The sequence below is a fragment of the Phoca vitulina genome, unplaced genomic scaffold, assembly GCF_004348235.1.
Source record: "Phoca vitulina isolate PV1807 unplaced genomic scaffold, GSC_HSeal_1.0 scaffold19, whole genome shotgun sequence".
NCBI classification, from domain to species: Eukaryota; Metazoa; Chordata; class Mammalia; order Carnivora; family Phocidae; genus Phoca; species Phoca vitulina.
Genome location: NW_022589722.1, coordinates 28861010 through 28880474, shown reverse-complemented (window position 1 = coordinate 28880474; position 19465 = coordinate 28861010). Strand labels below are relative to the sequence as shown.

General features: G+C 56.5%; 2 protein-coding genes across 3 annotated transcripts in view; one reads left to right on the top strand and one right to left on the bottom strand.

The window, feature by feature from the left end:
- The first annotated feature begins 1182 nt into the window (after positions 1 to 1182).
- Positions 1183 to 13115, top strand: MCAT (malonyl-CoA-acyl carrier protein transacylase). The gene is made up of 4 exons (XM_032416748.1): positions 1183 to 1602; positions 2976 to 3063; positions 5816 to 6033; positions 8916 to 13115. Exons 1-4 carry the CDS (start codon positions 1183 to 1185, stop codon positions 9327 to 9329), a joined length of 1140 nt encoding a protein of 379 aa, XP_032272639.1. The 3' UTR covers positions 9330 to 13115.
- A 97-nt stretch (positions 13116 to 13212) lies between these two features.
- BIK (BCL2 interacting killer) overlaps positions 13213 to 19465 on the bottom strand; it is a 17665-nt gene continuing 11412 nt past the window's right edge. The window contains exons 2-4 of one of the 2 annotated variants that reach the window (XM_032416938.1): positions 17200 to 17340; positions 15643 to 15750; positions 13213 to 14913 (exon numbers count right to left, since the gene is read on the bottom strand). In XM_032416938.1, the coding sequence (XP_032272829.1) occupies positions 14781 to 14913; positions 15643 to 15750; positions 17200 to 17333 (375 nt within the window). In that variant the 5' untranslated portion in view covers positions 17334 to 17340 and the 3' untranslated portion in view covers positions 13213 to 14780. Of the gene's footprint in view, positions 14914 to 15642; positions 15751 to 17199; positions 18030 to 19465 lie in introns of those variants that run through there. The other variant, XM_032416937.1, reaches the window with a different exon arrangement.

Sequence of the window (19465 nt, the reverse complement as noted above, 5' to 3'; positions counted from 1 at the left end):
TTGGCTGTCTGGAGTCAGCTAAGTCAAGTAATACTGGTCTTCCTGCTTTTCAGCTTCCAGGAGTTCTTTTCTTTCCTGTTCTCCCCGTCCATGTGGATTTAGGTCTTTATAAGATTCCCTTCCTGTGGATTTATGGGCTTCTGGAGGCAGTGTGTGCTCTGTTCATGTCTTAACCTGAAAATCTCCTCCGTAACTTTGATGACCTCAGCGTTGTATAGATTTGCCGTAACCCATTTAACGAATCTCCTCTCGTCGAATACAGGGCTTTTTCCCACTTTTTCCTTGTCAAAAGCAAGGCTGCATCGGATGTTCTGAGAGTTAGGGCTTTGCTCATTTGAGTCTTAGGACAAACTCACTGAAGTAGATTTGCTGATGTAATTCCACGTAGGTCTTTCTCATTATGAGGAGTGTGTGCGTGCGGGTGCGGGTGGGTGTCTGTCTGTGTGTCCGTCTGTCTCCCGGGCGCCGTAGAAGAGGCTGGCAGGAAATGAGAGAGGAGCAAGAGGGGGTGAGGTCAGAGTTAGACTCTCCCTGACCCTGCCTCACACCGCTGCTCAGAAGCCCGTAACCCCCATTTCCGATCCCCCTTCTGTCTCTAACCACCTGTCACTCAAGTCTTTGAGCCTTAGACCGAGGATGGAGGATGATAGCCCCTACCCATCATAGCGTTGCTGTGCGGAATTAAAGAAGAAGCTAATGTCTGGCAAACATCCAGGGCTTTGTTCCATGGAGCAGATATGAATCGGATGCTCCCGTGTGCCTGGTCGGTTTACAGGACAGATTGTGAAAGAGAGCTGTTCTCTTACGGCACAGCGCTGCTGAGAAACGGAACAGGAGAAACGTGGACGCGTCTCGGACCCCCTTCCCAGGCGAGGTACAGCGAGCAGGACACCGCGCTCGCCGCTCATTCAGGAGCTCTTCCCGCGGGGGGACGGCTGTGCGGCGCGGGGCTGCGCTTTGCTCGCTCCCGCGCGGGTTGCCCTAAGCGCCCGGGTCACTCCAGGCCCCCGGCGCGCAGCCGCGCGGGCTCCGGGGCGGAACTCGCACGCGCGGAACCTTTCTTCCCTGCCCCCGGGTGCCGCGGCCCGCCCGGCGGGAAATGCGTCAAGGACCGCGCCGCGCCGCGCCGCCGCCGCTCGGCCTCGGTCGCCCCGGTAACGCGCGGCGGGCGGCAACCTCACCATGAGCGTGCGGGTGGCGCGGGCCGCGTGGGCCCGGGGTTGGGGCGCGGGCTGCCGCCGCGGCGCCGCGGACTTGCCGCTGCCCCCGCCGCGCGCCGTGGACGTGGCGGAGCTGCTGCGAGACGCCACGGCCGCGGAGGAAGGCCCGCGGGAGGCGGCGGCGCGGCGGCCGCCGGGCCAGTGCTCGGTGCTGCTCTTCCCGGGCCAGGGCAGCCAGGTGGTGGGCATGGGCCGGGGGCTGCTCCGCTACCCGCGCGTCCGCGAGCTCTACGCCGCCGCCCGCAGCGTGCTGGGCTACGACCTGCTGGAGCTGAGCCTGCACGGGCCGCGGGAGGCCCTGGACCGCACCGCGCACTGCCAGCCCGCCGTCTTCGTGGCTTCGCTGGCCGCCGTGGAGAAGCTGCATCACCTGCAGCCCGCGGTGAGGCCCGACGCCCCGCGGCCCGCCGGGGAGGATGGGCTGGGCCCGGGCTCCCACCCGCCAGGCCCGGGTGCTCCCACGTTGACGCATTGGGCAGAGTCTTCCCGAGTTCCCACTGTCGTAGGCGCTGGGGCCGTGGCCCTAGGCAAGCCTGCATGTAGGGGAGGGGGATGATGAAGAAGAAATGACATAGTATGATGAATATGGTGTTACAGAAAGGAGAACAGAGCAGGGAAAGGGGCTGAGGAGTCGGCTGGACTGCGATTTTATTTCATTTATTTTTAAAAGGTTATGATTATTTTTACTATTCTTTACACCCAACATGGGGCTCAAACTCACGACCCCTAGATCAAGGGTCGCATGTTCCACCTACTGAGCCTGGGCTGCGATTTTTAAATTTTTATTTATTTTCTTGTGTGTGTGTGTTTCTTTTACTTTTTTAAAATTTAAATTCAATTAATTAACATATAGTGTATTATTAGTTTCTGAGAGTTCAGTGATTCAGCAGTTATATATAACACCCTGTGCTCATCCCATCACGTGCTCTCCTTAATGCCCCTCAACGATTTTAAATGATCCTCAGTCATTTGTTAGTTACTAAATGATTTTAAAAGGATTGAACTTCGACCTTAAATGAGGGATCATTAAGAAGATGATGTGTGAGAATGTCACTTCACTTGAAGGTGTGAATTGATTCTTGTTAACATTTGATAATATCAAAACGGTAAGTGTGAAGCTACTGTTTTGAACCCTGTACTCCATTCTCACAACAACCTCGTGAGGTGAATACAGTTACTTTGTGGATGAGGCAAGGAGACTCGGACACATAACGGAATTAGTGAAGTGGTGGTTGTAACAATCATGGAGCCCTTACCCTCGGCCAGGTCTGTGCTTAACCACTTTAGAGACATTATCTTGGTGTCGTCTCAGTAACCCTGTGAGGTAGGTCCTGCCCTTACCCCATCCCACAGATGGGACAACCAAGGCTCGGAGAAGTTAGGGAACTCTCCTAGGCTAAGAATCCAATCCAGCCCTCTGTGACTGAGTCACTCTCTTCTCTGCGTAGCTCCCTCCGTCTCCCTCGGCCTAAGGCATCTCCAGGGCAGAGAGGCAGGAGGATCCAGAGCCCTGGGTCGGAGTCACGGCTTCACCAGAGTCAGCCTGCAGGCTTTAACTTGTCTTGCCAGGAAAGTTCCTCCTCAGTAAAAGGGCTGGTTCAGGGCTTGTCAGAGTGTGTACTCTTCTAGCCAGAGCATCAGGCCAGTGGCTCCTGATTCCTTGAGCCTCTGAACACCCTGCCGGCTCTCAGTGCAGAGCCCTGGACTGAACCCCTCCTGAGACCTCGGCCTCATGTCCCGCATCTGTCACCACAGGTTATTGAGAACTGTGTTGCTGCTGCCGGATTCAGTGTGGGAGAATTTGCAGCCCTAGTGTTTGCTGGAGCCATGGAATTTTCTGAAGGTACACAGGAAGGGGTTTGGTTTTGTGCCGGGGTGTTCTCTTGCTGGGCTCACTGGGGATCAAGGACACTGCCAAAAATAATTCTGGAGCGACTCGGGTGATAAGGAAGCACATGGATGAGAATGACATTGGGACCCAAGGACCAGACTTCACCTTGATTCCCTTTTAATCCTGAAGGGTTCATTGGGGATTTTCTTTCTTTTTTGTAATCTCCTGAGCTCTGTTTGCTTGACTGTCCCCGGCGCTGTCCTGGGTGCTCTCAGTCCACTCCCACACCACCAGTGCCTGTCACGTGATAGATGGCCAATAGATAGTCGTGGAATGAAAAGGAGTAAATGTTCGATCTTGAGCATATCAGTTTCACTTAAGATTTTTGCTCATAGTGAAACCCATTAAACTGTTTTGTTTATAGTTAAATATGGGCAAAGGATGTGAACAGACCTTTCTCCAAAGAAGATAAATAGAAACGGCCAACAGGCAGGTGAAAAGATGTTCAACATCACTGATCATTAAGGACATGCAAATCAAAACCACACTGAGATACCACCTTATACCTACTAGGATGATTTCAATTAAAAAATATATAATAAAATAGTAAAATTTTGAAAATTAAAAATAATAAGTGTTGGCAAGAATGTGAACGAATAGGACCCTCAGACATGGCCGGTGAGAAATGTAAAATGGTGCAGCTGTGGAAACCAGTTTGACAGTTCCTCAAGACAGTATGCGTAGAATTACGGTATGGCCCAGTGGTTTTGCCTGTAGGGATATACCTACGAAATGAAAACCTATGTCCACGCAGGAAAATCCTGTACACAAATGTTCATAACAGCATTATACAGAATAGCCCAAAGATGGAAGCAATCCAGATGTCTCTCATCAGATGAGTGGATAAACAGATTGCACTCTGTCCATGCAATGGAATATTCTTCAGCCGTAACAAGGGAGGAAGTGCTGATACATGCTACAACATGGATGAGCCTCAAAAGCATGCTCATTGAAAGAAGCGATCCCTTTTATGTGAAATATCCAGAATATGCAAATCCACAGAGACAATAGATTAGAGATTATGGGGGCGGAGGCCAGAGGAAAGGAGGAATGGGGAGTGATTACTTGGCAGATACGGGGTATTTTATGGAGGGATAGAAAGTTTTGAAACTAGAGCGAGCTGGTGGTTGCACAACATTCTGAATACAACGAATACCACTGAACTAAACACTTGAAACTCGTTATATTTTACGTGACTTTTACTTCAGTGTTTTAAGAAACAGCATTATAGCACAGTTAAGGAAACGATAAAAAATGTTGCATATTCACACCTCCTAATAAGACTTTTATTTTTTTTTTTAAGATTTTATTTATTTATTTGTCAGGGAGAGACATGGTGAGAGAGGGAACACAAGCAGGGGGAGTGGGAGAGGGAAAAGCAGGCCTCCCACGGAGCAGGGAGCCCAATGCGGGGCTCGATCCCAGGACCCTGGGATCATGACCTGAACCAAAGGCAGACACCTAACAACTGAGCCACCCAGGCACCCCTAATAAAACTATTTTATACACACATAGGTTTTCTGTGCACATAATTTGCAGAGTTATGGCCTATGTATATCCTGTGTTTTTTCACTTGACGTTTTGCATAGTTCTTTAATACCTGTGTGGGAGGACTTCCACGTGCCCTCTCCACTTTCCTGTGGGTTCTTTGCTACTTGCTACCTCAGGCTCTCATTGTATTTGCTCCACAGTCTGCTCCCTACCTGTGTAAGGGGCCAACAGTCCAGTACAGACGTATGTAGGTGCTGAGGGAAGGAAGATGTGCTAGGAAGGGTGCAGGGTGTGCTCCTCAGACCCTCTCTGTGGTCCCAGGAAACCCTGGACTAGTCCCTTAACCTCTCCTTGGTCCGGTCATCCCCTCCCCCAGGGAGCAGACCCAGGACCAGGGTGACGGATGTCCAGTCGTCACAGGCCATTCTTACATCACGATCACGGGCTGCCTGCCTGTCCTCTCGCCTTGAACTTGAGCCGCCCTGAACCAGGAGCTTCATTTGTCTTGGCAATGTCAGCTCCTCCAGCTCCGAGTGAGGGCACTAAACTTGATTTATGAGAATCCTGTTATTGAAATTCTGATGCGCAGTTGTCACAACAATCCAGGCAGATGAGATAGTATTATCCTCATTTTACTAACTGAAAATTTGAACCTGAAAGGTCATGACTTGCCCAAAACAGTGTATGTAGCTCCAAGTCTGCTCCTTTGCACTTGCTCCCTGCACCAGGGTTTCTCACCAGCAGCACTGTGGACGTTTTGGACCAGATAACAACTTGATTTGGGTGGGGCCATGCATTGTAGGATGTGGAGCAGGATCCCTGACTTCTGCCCACCAGATGCCAGTAACATGCGCGCGTACGCCCCCCACGCGCACACTCCGCTGTTGTGACAATCACAAGTGTTCCCAGACCCTGCCCCAAGGCAAAATCACCCCTGGTTAAGAACCGCATCCTACAGCAAGCCAGCTTTAAGGCTGGGAGCTCCGTGGTTTCGTTTGTATGGTGCCAAGGACAGCACCCACCTCTCATGGTGGTGGTGCCATCTCTGTGTAGTGGATAGAGATACGAAGAACTGTGGCCTTGGGGACTGCTGCTAACTACCAGCGTCAGCGTCTCCAACACGCTGGGTGAACTCGCGCTTTGTCTCGCAGGTCTGGGCTTCCCCCCTTCATCACGTGCCCTGATCGTTCCAAATGCGCTTCTCTCTGGATAGGTTTGTATGCGGTGAAAGTCCGAGCCGAGGCCATGCAGGAAGCCTCGGAAGCTGTCCCCAGCGGGATGTTGTCTGTCCTCGGCCAGCCTCAGTCCAAGTTCACCTTCGCCTGTTTAGAAGCCCGGGAACACTGCAAGACTTTGGGCATAGAGAACCCCGTGTGTGAGGTGGCCAACTACCTCTTTCCTGATTGCAGGGTGATCTCAGGACACCTGGAGGTTGGTACTGATGGGAACAGCCTTCCTAGACCCCAGCCCATACAGAAGGTTAGAATTGTCCCACCCACGCTAGGGAGGCCCACGATGGTGTGATGGGTGCTCTGCCAAGCCATGGTCTCTGGGAAGTATTTGAGGGCAAGCGGGGGGCAGAGTGACAGGGCGGCGGCGGGAGGTGGCGTGAGCACTGCAGAGGGAGGCAAGAGGCTGGGATGCTGTCCCCACTCCACCATGCATAGACGAGGACCTTGAGCAAATCACCTAGCCCACCTAGGTAAAGGGGTTGGACCAGATGATCCCCAGAGCCTTCCTGTAGTAAATTCTGGGGTTCTCACCTCTGATCTGTTTGCTTCCTTAGCGAGAGGAGAAGCCATTCCTGCTAGGTTACTCCGCCCCACTGTGCCTTTTAGGTATCTGTTTTTACCCCAAGTTCATTTTCTTTCCTTCTGTCCTTCCTTCCATTCACTGCTTCCCTAGACATTTCTCAAGCAGCTCCTCTGTAACAAGCACTGAGGGTAGGTACCTGGACTGATAAGCCGGGAACGGGTGACTGCGGGTTTGGGGCACAGTAAGGGTCAGGCTGGCTGCCAGGAGGCCTGAGGAGGTGACACCAGGAGCGGTGCGTGGGGGGTACATTTGCCGGGAAGACGGTGTCCCCAACAGGGAGGCAGCGAGCAGCCGATGGCAAAGTGCAGCTGGGCACCGAGGGCCTGGCCCCGGGTTGCTGAGTCCACGCCGGATGCCACACAGGGGCTGCAGCTGCAGGGCCCGTGTCTACACAACTCGTGTCGTGTAGGCCTTGCAGCCAGCCTGTGTTCCCCAGAAGGGAGTCCTCCGCGTGCTTAACACACGAGGAAGCTGAGGCAGAGGGAGAGGCCAGTGCTTAGGGATGGTGGAGGCAGAACGGAGCGCCAGTCTGTCTCATTCTGGAACCTTCTTCCTCCACTCGACTGCGCTCAGTCTGCCATCCCCCGAGAGGCCTTGCCGGTATGCCAGGAGTCTGTGAATCTGCTCGGAACCAGTGAGAGTCTCTCCTGTGACAGTTCTGAGGGCATAGGATGGGTGACAGTGGCCCCACGTGGATCGTGGAACTGGTTGCTCGTTCCCATTAACAGCCTTGGAACGGCCCCGAAGTGGGTGGGGAGGGGCCCCAAACCAGGGCTGGCGTCTCCTTGGGCAGCTCCCAGACAGTTGGGTACGCGGGCTGACGACTCCTCGGATTCCCGGCGTTAGCCTTTTGGTGCCAAAGCAAAGAGCTCAGGTGAGGGCAGGGCTTTCCTGAGCAGGCGAGTCCGTTTGCAACCACTGATGGACAAAAACCCCTTGGCCTCTGCCTCCTGGGCCCTGAGGCTGTGGCCTTGACTCCTGTGGCCCCAGCCTGGGACGCGAGCTGGATGAGTCCAGAGGCCTTACGTGGAAAGCACTGTGAGATGCTGAAATGAGTAGCCATCCGTGCAGACGCCACTGACCAGACAGCCCAGGCTCGGCGGGAAGGGTCCAGAGGCCGGTGTGCAGGGGGGCTCCTGGGTGCCCCTCGGCGAGATGGGGCTGGAGGACGGTGGCTCCAGGACAGGCTGGACCCTGCTGCAGTGACAGGCAGCCGGGCCCCTCAGTGCTTCCCACAGCTGGGGTCCCACTTCCGTCACAGTTTGCTTCGCTGTGCTGAGCTCGGCTGCACTTGGCTCTCGCCGGCGCTCAGGCAGCTGCAGCAGCCTATGTGGGACGCCGGCAGACTCCCGGCCCAGGACGGATGGTGGCAGGATGGTGGCAGGCCAGAGACGGGGCCAGAGAGACCGGTGACAGACAGTTTAGCACACAGGAAGCCCTTCGGCAGAGCCCAGGGGAGGACCATCAGGGTGGCAGGCCCCGGGCTGTGTCCTGAGGCCTAGGGTCTCTTAAGAATATCTACTGTTTTTATTTTTTATTTTATTTTTTAAAGATTTTATTTATTTATTTGGCAGAGAGAGACACAGCAAGAGAGGGAACACAAGCAGGCAGAGTGGGAGAGGGAGAAGCAGGCTTCCCGCGGAGCAGGGAGCCCGACATGGGGCTCGATCCCAGGACGCCGGGATCATGACCTGAGCCGAAGGCAGACGCTTAACGACTGAGCCACCCAGGCACCCCCGGAATTTTTTTTATTTTTTATTTTTTTATTTTTATTTATTTTTTTTTTTAAGATTTTTTAAATTTATTTATTTCACAGAGAGAGACACAGTGAGAGAGGGAACACAAGCAGGGGGAGTGGGAGAAGGAGAAGCAGGCTTCCCAATGAGCAGGGAGCCCGATGCGGGGCTCGACCCCAGGACCCTGGGATCATGACCTGAGCCGAAGGCAGTCACTTAACGACTGAGCCACCCAGGCGCCCCCGGAATTTTTATCTTGAGGGTTATGGAGTAATAAGAAGATAGGCTTATTAAAAATTGTGAAGGGTAGCCAGCTTATAATTGCAAACTCACACTAGGTAGTGCGTTCTCATGTTGTCAGACCCTTTCACACCTCCCATCTGATCGCTTCCCAGCAACCTTTTGAAGCAGCTGAAATTGTGCTCATTTTGTGGATGACAGAAGTTGAGAGGTTGAGCGATCTGCCCAGCGCCCCCAGGCCAGTGAATGAGGCGCTGGGGTGGACCACGCTCCCCAGCCTCGATCTCTTTCAGCCCCACCGTGGCTGCCTGCCCAGCAGGGCTGTGTGAGTGGTCACAGCCCCAGAGGAGGACTTCGGGGTCACCGCCTACACGACTGATCTGTACTGGAACGAAGAGGTGAAGTGAGCCTGTCCTTACAGCTGTCTGCAGGATGAAGCATTCCTATGCACCAGTGCTGGCCGCCTCACTGTTTCTTCCCCTAAGATGTCCTTGGCTTAAACTTCCTCCCTTTTTCGTCCAGGCGCTGCAGTTCCTCCAGAAGAATTCCTCCAAGTATCACTTCAGACGCACCAAGATGCTGCCCGTTAGCGGGGGTTTCCATACCCGCCTCATGGAGCCAGCCTTGGAGCCCCTGGCACAAGTTCTGAAGTCGATTGGCGTCAAGAAGCCTCTGGTTTCCGTCCACTCGAACGTCGATGGGAATAGATACATGCATCCCAAACACGTCCAGAAACTGCTGGTGCGGCAGGTGGTCTCCCCGGTGAAGTGGGAGCAGACGATGCATGCCATATACGAGAGGAAGAAAGGCACGGAGTTCCCCCAGACTTTTGAAGTGGGCCCTGGGAATCAGCTCGGAACCATCCTGAAGAGCTGTAACCTGCAGGCTTGGAAGTCCTACAGGCACGTGGAGGTGCTGGACGACGACGGGACTTAGACCAGGCCCCCCGGCGGATCTGCTGGTGCCCGGGGCGGCGGGGGCGCAGCTTGGGAGGGAGAAGGGGACCCAGGAGGGGCTGCAGCGGGCCTGGACCTGCCCTGCCTGTCCCTAGGCTTCCTCCTCCAAGTGACTGGGAGGCAGTGTTTGCAAAGTGGTTTGAAGGCCACATAAAAAGCACTAGAAGTGAGTATTTCTTTACCTGCCAAGGTCCGTTTCTCCCCCAGGTCTATTCCAAGGCTGGGGGGGAAGCTGCAGCCAGGCCAGAAGAGTCTGCCCGGAGGCAGACCTCACACCCCTCGGCTCTGGTGGCTCTGCGGCCCGTGGCCTGTCACTCCACCCACAGCCAGAATCTCAGCCCTTTCATCACGGAAAGCAAAGGGCTTTCAGACACAAGCGGCCTGGGCAGCCATCCTGTGCACCCCACTCTCCATAGCTGGGAGACTCGGTCCCACATTTGTTTATCTACCCAACAGTTGGTATTGAGCACCTGCTGTCTACCTGTAAGCAAGTGGCCTCTGCCCTGGTGGGGAAGAGAGTCCGTAGCCAGGCGGGAAGGGTCTGGGGAGGCCGGCTGAGGGCCCTGTTTCCTCCCCCGCCCCCAGGCATCCCTGCAGACAGTGAACGCTAAGTGTCTACTCTGTGTCGGTGACCTCCCGTGGCACAGGCCACCCCCCTAGCGCTTCTCTGCCCTCTCCACACCGTAGCAGAGCGCAGGCTCTCGGTGGACGCCACTCCTGCGCTGATACTAAATAGGAGTCATTCTTAGCTCCTCGGTGGCTTTTTCCTTCATCGGTGATAGTGGGAAACCCATCCAGGTTCGGGATCTCTGCATTTGTCTGTAAATGTCTGTGTAGACACCCGTCAAATCCCGGGTAGGTTTCTCGTTTTTAATCCCGCAGGGTTTCTCAGCAGGGGCCCCGTCAGCCTCTGGGCAGAACTGGCTCATGATGTGGGCCGCTGTCCTGGCTCCCGGCCGCTCTGTACCAGTGACCCTTCCAGACCTGGTGACCCGCACCTACCCGCGTGTGTCCGCAGCACCGGCTGAGAGCCCCTGCGAAGAGGACCACGGAACCCGATCTTCCCCACCGCCTGAGTTTGAGTGGTCTCTGGAGTTCAGTGAGGATCTCTTAAAACTCCCATCTTAGAAATTTTCAAACATTCACAAAGAACCTTGCTGTTACTATTTTTGGTGGGCAGCAGAGTTCATGGAGCAATAGTACAAAGCTCCCAAAGAGGGAGGGGACCCGAGAGGGTTGCCCGAAACTTGCTATTATTTTTAAAGAGTGCGGAGTCCGTCCGAACCCTCCCCCGAGCGCTGTGGTAGCGGCCGCCCTGGGAGACTGGCCAGGCCAGGCCTGCGCTCTCTGGGGCTGCTGCAGGCAGGATGGGGTGGTGCTCTCACTCCGCTCTGAGCAGCACAGTCCCACATAAGGGAGCTGGAGAAGCGGCGGAGGGGGAGCGTTCCCGCATGGCAGGCCTTCCTGCTTCTCTGGGCACGGCCCTTTTCCTCAGGATCCAGCCAGACTCCAAGCCACAGGAGGGAGAAGGAACAGCAATCAAAGGGCATATGGTGCTGCCTTAAGGAAGGTTCCAGAAAGCTGGCAAAGTCTCTGGCTACACTGCAGGGGCTGCCCAGTAGGGGGAACCCAAAGGTGCGGGCAGGAAGTGCTCACCTCCACGACGGGAGCCCTGGGCTGGGTGGATGGGCCCTTGCCCTGCCCCACCCCTGCAGACTGAGTCTGGATGAGTGACAGCAGCATAGGGTGGGGAGGGGAGTTCTGGGGGGGAGCTCAGGGTCTGGGGTGGATCCTACGTCCTGCTCCTTGGCAGGATCTGGGCCAGTGTGCGCCCCCTTGAGAACACCGCGTGCCCTTGTTGGCCCCACGGTGCTGGCCCGAGGTGGGCACAGCTGCCACCACGTTTGTGTCCCGTGCCCGTGGAGACCCTGGGCCTGTTCCTCGTTTCTCTTTCCAGCAGCTTGCCTCCCTCGGTCCTCCTGGAATTGGGTGCTGCTTCCCTGCTTGGCAGGAACAGGCTTCCCTGGGCACATCCTAAGAGAATCAGATCTGGCCTCATCCCCAGAAACCTTGACTGGACCAAGGGCCTTGACCAAAAGCCTCAGAAACAGCACTAAGACAGGGCCCCTCACACCCCTGCAGCCTTGTCACCTCCTCTGGGAAGGTGCTTCACTGTTTCCAGGGGCCTCCACCCCAGGCACCCCGTGGAATAGCAGTCTGCGTCCACCCTGTGGCAGTGGCCCTGGGACCCGCTGCAGGGGTGCCCTGGGAGATGGGAGCACTGTGGGGCGATTCTCTAGGGATCCTGAGGCCGAAGGGTAACCATGTCACCCCTGCCCCCCTTCCTAGTAGGGCTAGGCCTCCAGTCCTTCCTTTTTGGGGTTGGACAAGTGATTTCTCGTATCACTGTTGCTAAGCATCTGTTTGCAACTTGTGGAAGTTGCCACACGGGTCAGCCAGACCGGGTTTGACCACCACCCCTTCCTCATCTGGGCCTCAGCGTCTCACCACCCCCTGCAGGCTGGACTAGACGGCATCAGTGGGCAGAAGACCCCAATCTGGTTGGGATCAGAGGATCCCGGTGCCGCTCTGGTCAAGCCCCTTCCTTCTCTGGGCCTCAGTTTCCCACTTGTAGGCTGGGCTGTCTTGAGCAGACGAGTGAAATGCCGGCTCCAGATGCAGCCGCGTCCACTTCGTGTGGGGGTGCAGAAGCCGTGGCAAGCTCCTCTCGGCCCCAGGGTTGGCATGAACTGACAAGACAGCAAGTCAGACACCGGCCCAAGCCACCCCAGGGCCTTTGTATGTGCTGCTCCTCGCTGGGTGACGCCTTCGTTTTCTCCACAGCCAGTATCTTCTGGGTCTCATCCACCCCAGCCCCATTTTCTTAGTCCTTTATTGCCCTCAGAACACAGCCCCAATCCTTAGCGTCTTTGTGTGCTTTTTAAAGAGAATGTGTAATTTGAGGGACCATGTCTTCACCACAACCCCAGAACCCGTGCCCAAGCCTAGCGCAGTAGGGGCTCTGCTGACATCCATGGGTGGGAAGAATGTTGCAAACCCTAGAACACCTGGGGAGGGGGTCCCCAAATCCCTGCAGGGAAGAGCCACTGCATCGGCTGCATCTGGGGGCTCCACAAACAGCCATGTGCACTCCCTCCTCTCTCTGAAGAAGCCCAAGCTCCTCGGGAAGCTACAGGCAGCCCTGGCCACAGGGAACCTCTCAGGTGGGTACACGGCTGGGTGGGCAGTTTTGTCCCAAGAGCTTAGGAGCAAGCTGGTGCTAGGTGGTTCGGGAGGACTTCCTAGAAGAGGTGCCTCTGGGTTTGGCCTCGCCACATCCCTAGTTAACTGATTCTCCAGTGGATCCGCAGGGCCCCGGGGTCAATGCAGCTACACAGGGAAAGCCCTGGGTCACTTCCAGGTCTATGAACTTGGTGTGTATCCGTCCAGGGGTGGAGTGTCCTTTGGGTGGAGCAGGATGTCAGGATGGAACATTCCCAGCAAGGACCTGGGAATTGGCAGACTCTGGGCTTGCCTGTGAGGTTTTGGGAGGGCCTGACACAGCCCCAAGGGACCATTTACAGGAAAGGAGGTGGGAAGTCAGGCTGTGAAGGGCCAGACCCTGGAGAGCTGTGACACAGAAAGCCCGGTGGTGGCTGGGAGGGTCCCTTCAGTCATGAGGGTCGGAGGGGGCAGCTGGGAGTGGGCAAGGAAGGCTCTCCAGATCCAGGACCTGAAGGGGACAGGAAGAGGAGGCTGCAGAAGATGGGGGGCTCACCCCAGCCCAGGGTTGGCATTTGAGATAGCGGGGACTGTGGAGCGGGGGGGTGGGGGGGTGGAGTCAGAGCTCAAGTTCTGGAGAGAGCGCCTAACACGGTCTGGAAACAGCACTAGGCCCAGGACTGCGGCAGGCTGAGCCCACATGGTGGGTGCCCCTTGTCCAGCCCCTTCTCCCCAGCACACCTGTGTGAGTAGCCCCACAGGCTGCACTGCTCCAGCAGGGAGCGCTGGATGAGCCCATGTGGGGAGGGCAGGCAGCCCAATTATAAGAGACTGACAGGCCAAAGGAAATAATCCCTAATGGTAGATTTCAGGCACCAGGCATGACAAGAGCAGGAGTAAACCTGATTGTGTTGGGCCACACTTCATGACAGCAGGTGCAGGAAAGAGCCTGCAGGTGTGAGGTCACACACAGGTGGCTAGGCCCACGCCCCGCCCTTACTCTCCGCTCCCCCTTGATTCTGCCGCCAGGGGCAAGATGGAGCCCACGCGGCAAACCCCCAGAGAGGACCAGAGACCAGCTGGAAACCAACATTTTATTGAGCTCTCCTCACCCCTCAGAATCTCTTCCAGCAGATTCTCTCTTTGTCCCGGGCATCACAGACACGGGGGTGTGGCCAGCACTCCCCCCTCCCCTCACGAGACCCCCTCCTTCCCGGGACAGGCCACCGCATGGTGGGTTGGGGCCAGGAGAGCAGGCCCCCGGGCAGTTAACCAGTAACGACCCCAGAGGTATAATGAATTCATTTCTCTTACAAAAAGGGAAAGAAAAAAACTAGTATGAAACCTCAGTAGTGTCCCAGCACTCAGAGTTTAAATATAAAAAAGGGATCATCAGAAAACAGTTAAAAAGACAACAAAACCAACAAGGACACCTCCAGGGTGGAGGTCGGGGGGCCAGCCCCGCCCCCGCCCCCGCAGCGGCTGGGTCACTGGAGCTGGGGCCCCCAGCCTAGCAGCAGCACCAGCAGCAGCAGCAGGGACAGCACCAGCCCGCGCCCTGGGTTGGGGGGCACCTGTGGGACGAAGGGGGGGACAGGTGAGGCCCTCCAGCCGGGCGCGCTCCGTCTGCAGAGCCTCCCATGCCTGTGGACCAGGGGAGAGCCTGCGCGGCCGAGAGCGGGGGTGCTGAAGAACGCGGCAGGGAAGGTGGGGACATGGGAGCATCTGCACACGGGACCGGTCTGGGACAAAAACCAGGAAGACGGGCACAGGCGCGGTGGGGAAACAGCTGAGGACACGACCGACAGAGGAGGAGAAGCTGCCAGTCGGCTGGGTACAGGTGGGAGGATGAGCCGGCGTGAGGGACCCTCCCGGTGCCGACGGAGGGAGGAAGGAGGAGCGGTCAGGAGAAGAGGCACCTGCTGGGCAGAGGAGGGCGGAGCGGGCACGTCCGCCAGAGGAAGGCCCTCCTGGCGGACGGAAGAGCATGAGCACAGGCGTGCACGCAGGCAAACACATGCAAGATTTCAAGCTTGGAGTCCATAAACCAGGGGTCTCAAAGCCAAAGACCAGTAGAAGCAGGGAAGCAGGCAAGGCAAGACAACAGGGAGTGGTGGGGTCTGCGGCATCCACAGGCTACGCCCTATGGGGGGGCTGCTCCGTAGCTGCAGTTACCATGTGCAGGGGGGTAAGGCAAGGTCACGACATCTCAAGGTTTATTTACCCTGTTCCGGAAGGTCAGGAAGCTCCAGATGCGTATGCTCTCCCTGAGGTTACTGAGACCATCCATGAAACTTCTAAGAACACCTCTCAGGCCTGTCTGGTTGTAGGTAAAAGCCAAGCTGTAAGACAGAGGGGAGGGGCAGCAGGGCCATTACTGCAGGAACAGGGGCAGGGGTGGCCTTTACTTTAGGGGACCCCTGTGGGGAGAAGAGGGCCGTGTCCCCTCCTACCCAGTGCCACTCTAGCCCCCTTCTCTGGTGGCTCCGTCAATGAGGGTCTCTCTCCATGGGCCATTTCTGGTCCCAAATTCATCTGATTTCCTGTTTCCTTCCACCGCCCACCAGCCCACTGGGGGTTTGGTCTTGGGTTCTGGAGCTGGCCACGTGGAAAAGGCTCCACTGCCCACAGGCCCACGGAGGCAGGTCGTCCCTCCAGAGGATCTTTGCTCTGACAGAGGCCTGGGCACCCCAACAGAAGGCTGTCTCTCTGGGGACCAAGAGACCACAATCGCTGTGGTCTCTAGGGTAAAGGTTTTACATCCCCCACCTTGAGAAATTCTGGGAGCATCTGAGAACCCACAGAAATGCCGGCAAACCATGAAAGTACAGCGTGCTCAGGACAGAGGCCTCCAAGCAGGACACACAGCTCCGCTGAGCTCACCGTTTCCTGTCAGCATTTTAAGTCAAGACCCTCTTGGGAAAGTTCACTCTTGGCTTGATGAAGCAGCAGAGAGAGGCACTTGGGTTCTGCTTTGCTGCCCAGGTGCAGGGGCTGGGGACTCCTAGCGGGGGGTGCACAGCTGCCTGGGAGGCGAGCTGTCTCCTCCCAGGGCCTGGGGGGCCGCCCACCTGTACATGGCCGTCCCGGGCAGCTCGCCAAAGCGGGGGAGCATCCATCTCACTTCCATCTCGTCCCCGATGAAGGCCAGCCGCATGGCCACATCGTCGGGGTTGGTGCTGTGGGGAGGGCACGGGCAGTTAGGGGTGTGGCTGTGCGGTGACCCCCACATACCCAGGCCAACCTGGCCAATCGGGCCCCAGGTTTCTGGGAGGCAAGTGGTGACACAGAGCGAGGTGGGAACCTTCGCACACCCCTCCTCTGGCTCCCACTTTGGTTCAGAAAAGACCAGCGAGGTCCCATCCCCGGGTGGGTTCCCTGCAGTGCGGGCCCCTCTGTGGGAGGGCAGAGACATTTAGGGCTCGTGCGAACAGCAGGCTGGCCTCCCTGTTACAGCCTTCCCCTCCCCTCCAAGGAAAACTGAAGGCTGGAGGATTCCGGGAGAGGCCACCCACCGGGGGGTTCACCGGGAAAGGTGGGCAGTGGGGCTGGGCAGGTTGGGGCTCTCCTGAACCCCCCGGATCTGGGACTGGCTTCCCACAGGGTCTAGATTTACCCTCCTCCTTGGGTTAGATTCTAGGACCTGTTCCCTGCTCCCCAATTCTGAACCCACCTGCTGTCATCACCCCTTTCAGAAAGGAGGGGCTGGCCAGCGCCCGCCACTCACTGACCCGAGTCCTGGATGGAAGGAGGTCGAGGCACTCGCTCCTGAGCTCCAGGTCCAACACCCGCCCCTCCCTCCGGGCTGGCTTCAGCCCTGCTCTCAGGGGTTTGCCCACATTCCATCTGGGAATTTCCAGGCAGACAGGCCCTCCCAGTGGCTCCCAGCTCAGCCCCAGCCACCTGCCCAGTCTCCCTGGGGTCCATGCTCTCTATTTGAGGGGTGCCGGAAGCCCAGATGGGAGGCTGGGGAGGTCTGGCTGGCAGTCCAGGTGGGGGGTTGAGGTCCCACCTCTATCCCAATACCCCCTGGGGCCTCAGGAAAACACTGCCCCAGGCTGACCGTCCCCTATTGTCCTCTCCAAGTGGAGCAGGGACAGGGCAAGAGGCAGATTTTCAGGTCCCTCCAGCTCTAAAATCCCAGCCAGCCCCAATGCCCAGGGCTAATGACCTAATGACTAAGAATCCTGAGGCCTGAAGCAGAAGGGAAGCACCTGGAACCCTGGGGCCGGTCCCGGGAAGATCCCGTCTTCACCGCCCCGGCAGCCCCGGCCAGGCGTTCTGTGCGAAGGGGCTTCCTCGGGCTACTTCTGATTTCCTAAATCAGAACCATCTCATCAAGAGGCCTTGATGAGGTGATCATGGTCAGTGAGGGCCAGGAGACACCCGGTCCTAAAGCCACAGGTTTAAGTCCATCCTGGGAATGTGCTGGACGCCCAGGGCCTCTGTGGGATGACATCAGAGCGAAGCGGCCGCGCCCGGGGCACAAGCCTCCAGGACCACACCTGGGGACTTTCCGCCCTGGAGGCCTGCCTGCGGAGCCCAGAAGGCCTGCTCTTCTAACCAGACCCTGGAGTCACCGGCCAGAAATGGGAGTGGGTGGGGCCCGCGGTGTTACTGGGACCTACCTGTTAGGGGAGGGCCCCGGATCATAGTACTCCATGAGGTCAGTCGTGCCCGGAACCTCCAGCACTTCCGGGCCATGCTCCCGCAGGAAGGTGCTCCAAGAGAGGTTCCTGGAGAGGGGTCCTGGGTGGGACATTTCTTCTCTGGGGGAGAGAGACACAGACTGACTGAGCCCTTGTGCATCGAAGCCAACCGTGGCTCTCCTGCCCCTCACTTTCCCAGCATGTCTTGCAGCTGGTGGTGGGCATGCAACCCGGTTCTGGGCGATGAGGTCTCCGAGGTCCGACATGGGGGGGTTGAAAGGGAGCAGCCTCAGCCAGGGCAGCTCCTCTCCCCCGCCTTGCTGCCTTCAACACAGGAGGGAAGGCTGGAGCTGCAGCAGCCACTTTGACACCAAGGTGCTCAACATAGGGATAACCAACACGCCAAGGACGCAGAGGAGAGAGGGACGGAGCCTGGCTCTCTGACGGCATTCTCGAACGCTTGCCAAATACAAGCCACAGCCACCCCAACTGTGTAAGAAAAATAAAACCCAACTCGTTCAAATCACAATTCACCGAGTTCCCAGTTCCTTGCAGCCAAAGGCCCTCCTATGACAACAGTGGATTCCAACATTGGAACTGTTTACACCCTCCCCTGAGATAGCTGGGTAGGATTCCGTGACCCCGTTCACCACAATTTACCCCACACCATACTAAACAGCCTTAGGGCCGGAATAATGGTGAAGAACATGGAACCAACAGACCTGAGGCTCAAACCCCAGCTCTGTCACTTTGTAGCTGTGTGATGCTGAGGGACCTCAGCACTTCAACCCACTGTCTGACAAGAATATCCCGGGATCTTAACAAAATTCTGTAATTCTTGGGGAGGGGGGTGGGAGGGTGGGTTAGCCTGGTGATGGGTATTAAAGAGGGCACGTTCTGCGTGGAGCACTGGGTGTTATGCACAAACAATGAATCATGGAACACTGCATCTAAAACTAATGATGTAATGTATGGTGATTAACATAACAATAAAAAAATTTTTTTTAAATTCTGTAATTCTTCACATTAGCCTGTTCTGAGTGGATAGAACCCTCTCGTTATCTTGGACCCCTAACCTTCAAGGTAGGTATTCATTAAGACAGACACTTGGAAAAGTTCATGATTAAGCCAAGAAGGGACAGAGCTGAGTCTCCCTGCTCCCCCCGGCCAGGGTGGACAGCGTTCGTCCCTGAGGTGGATCAACAGTCGGCAGGACATGCACGGGCGCCCACCGGGGACACAGAGTCTAGGCAAGAGTGCGCACACGACTTGCTCTCAGCATTAAAGGGTGGTGACTGGAGACACAAAGCCAAGGCACAGAGTAAGTGTGCATCCTCCAGGTGTCTCGGGACGAGTCTAGACAAGTTATTCTCAACAGTGCATCCAAAACACGGTTGAGGAGATGGACACGCTGCGGACGTCCAAGGACACAGACAGGTATTTGAGGGTCTGGGGCCTTTGAGAAAGGATACCACAGAAGAACAGCATTGTTCTAGAGAGAGTATGTGCCCAGAATTTGTCTCAAGAGGGCTGTTTCAGTTTCCTAAGGGAAAGCCAGTAGAGGCTCGGGTCTGTTCCAGATGAAAGCCCAGCTTGAAAGCCAGCTCTAGCAGGGGTGAGGGCTGGAGAGATCCGACATGTAAACAGAGCGACAACAGCCACAAAGGGCCCATGGCCTGACATATGCCACCCGCACCTGTCAGGACAGCACCTTCCCCTGCGGGGTCCTGGTGGTGGAGGGAGGGTGCTACCACCTGCTGAGGGCACCTGCAGGCCTGAGACCCAGTGATAACCGCCCCTCCCCCCAAAAAAAACCATCCGCCAGCACGAACCTGAACCCAACAGGGGGGATCACGTGGCATTTCTAAAAACCCTAAAATGCTGCTAGCAACTTAACACCGCGGGCACAGTTCTGAGTGCATAATCCTACATCCATCCAGGGAACGCTAGGCAGCAGTTAAAAGCTATGAGGCGTGGGGGCGCCTGGCTGGCTCAGTCGGTAGAACATGCGGCTCTTGATCGCGGCGCGGAGTCGTTGAGTTCAACCCCCGTTTTGGGCATAGAGCTTACATAAAAAAAAAGAAAAGCTATGCGGTGAATCTCGATCCCTCTACGATGTAAAGTTCTTCAACAATCCTTCTGAAAAAAGCTAGATCACAAAACCAGTATGGTTGGAAGCCCCTTCTGTAGTCGGGGGCGGGGGGGGGGGGGGGAGCTTGCAGACCCCAGTCCCAGGGGACCCCCC

Excerpts from the sequence above, each read along its gene's own strand:
- MCAT (XM_032416748.1), top strand. The coding sequence starts at position 1,183 with ATGAGCGTGCGGGTGGCGCGGGCCGCGTGGGCCCGGGGTTGGGGCGCG. Across the intron at positions 1,603-2,975 it reads TGCATCACCTGCAGCCCGCG|GTTATTGAGAACTGTGTTGC; the intron begins GTGAGGCCCGAC and ends CTGTCACCACAG. Across the intron at positions 6,034-8,915 it reads TGATCTCAGGACACCTGGAG|GCGCTGCAGTTCCTCCAGAA; the intron begins GTTGGTACTGAT and ends TTTTTCGTCCAG.